The following is a 385-nucleotide window of genomic DNA, read 5'->3' as shown; positions in this document are numbered from 1 at the left end:
TGCTGCAGCTGCTGCAGCCGCTGCTGCGGCAGCAGGGACTCGAGAGACACTTGAATGCTGCAAGTGTCTCCTTCGGAAATGATGCTGCAGCTGCTGCTGCTGACAGCAACAACTGAAGTGCTGCTGCTGCTGCTGCTCAAGGAGACACCGGAGACAGGGGGCTCGCAGGTCACACAGCTAGCCTAAATAAATAAAAGCAAATAAATATAATTTAATAAATATAATTGGATTAAATAATAGTTAAAATTAAATAAATAAATAAAATTAAATATATATAATTAAATTAATTAAATTGAGTAAATTACATAGTATAAATTACATTCATAAATAAAGAGACAAAAGGAGACACATGAAGACACAGAAAACAAAAGGAGACACAAGGAGA

General features: G+C 37.1%; 1 protein-coding gene across 1 annotated transcript in view; it reads right to left on the bottom strand.

The window, feature by feature from the left end:
• Positions 1 to 182, bottom strand: part of ETH_00040565 (uncharacterized protein) — a gene marked incomplete at both ends in the record, with an annotated part of 2978 nt that extends 2796 nt beyond the window's left edge. Inside the window, one exon of the mRNA XM_013376003.1 lies at positions 2 to 182. Within this exon, the coding sequence (XP_013231457.1) occupies positions 2 to 182 (181 nt within the window). The remainder of the gene's footprint in view (position 1) is intronic.
• Positions 183 to 385: the final 203 nt, after the last annotated feature.

The sequence above is a fragment of the Eimeria tenella genome, genomic scaffold (assembly GCF_000499545.2).
Source record: "Eimeria tenella Houghton genomic scaffold, Eth_scaff3084, whole genome shotgun sequence".
Classification (NCBI taxonomy): Eukaryota; Apicomplexa; class Conoidasida; order Eucoccidiorida; family Eimeriidae; genus Eimeria; species Eimeria tenella.
This window is presented reverse-complemented; position numbering and strand designations above follow the sequence as displayed.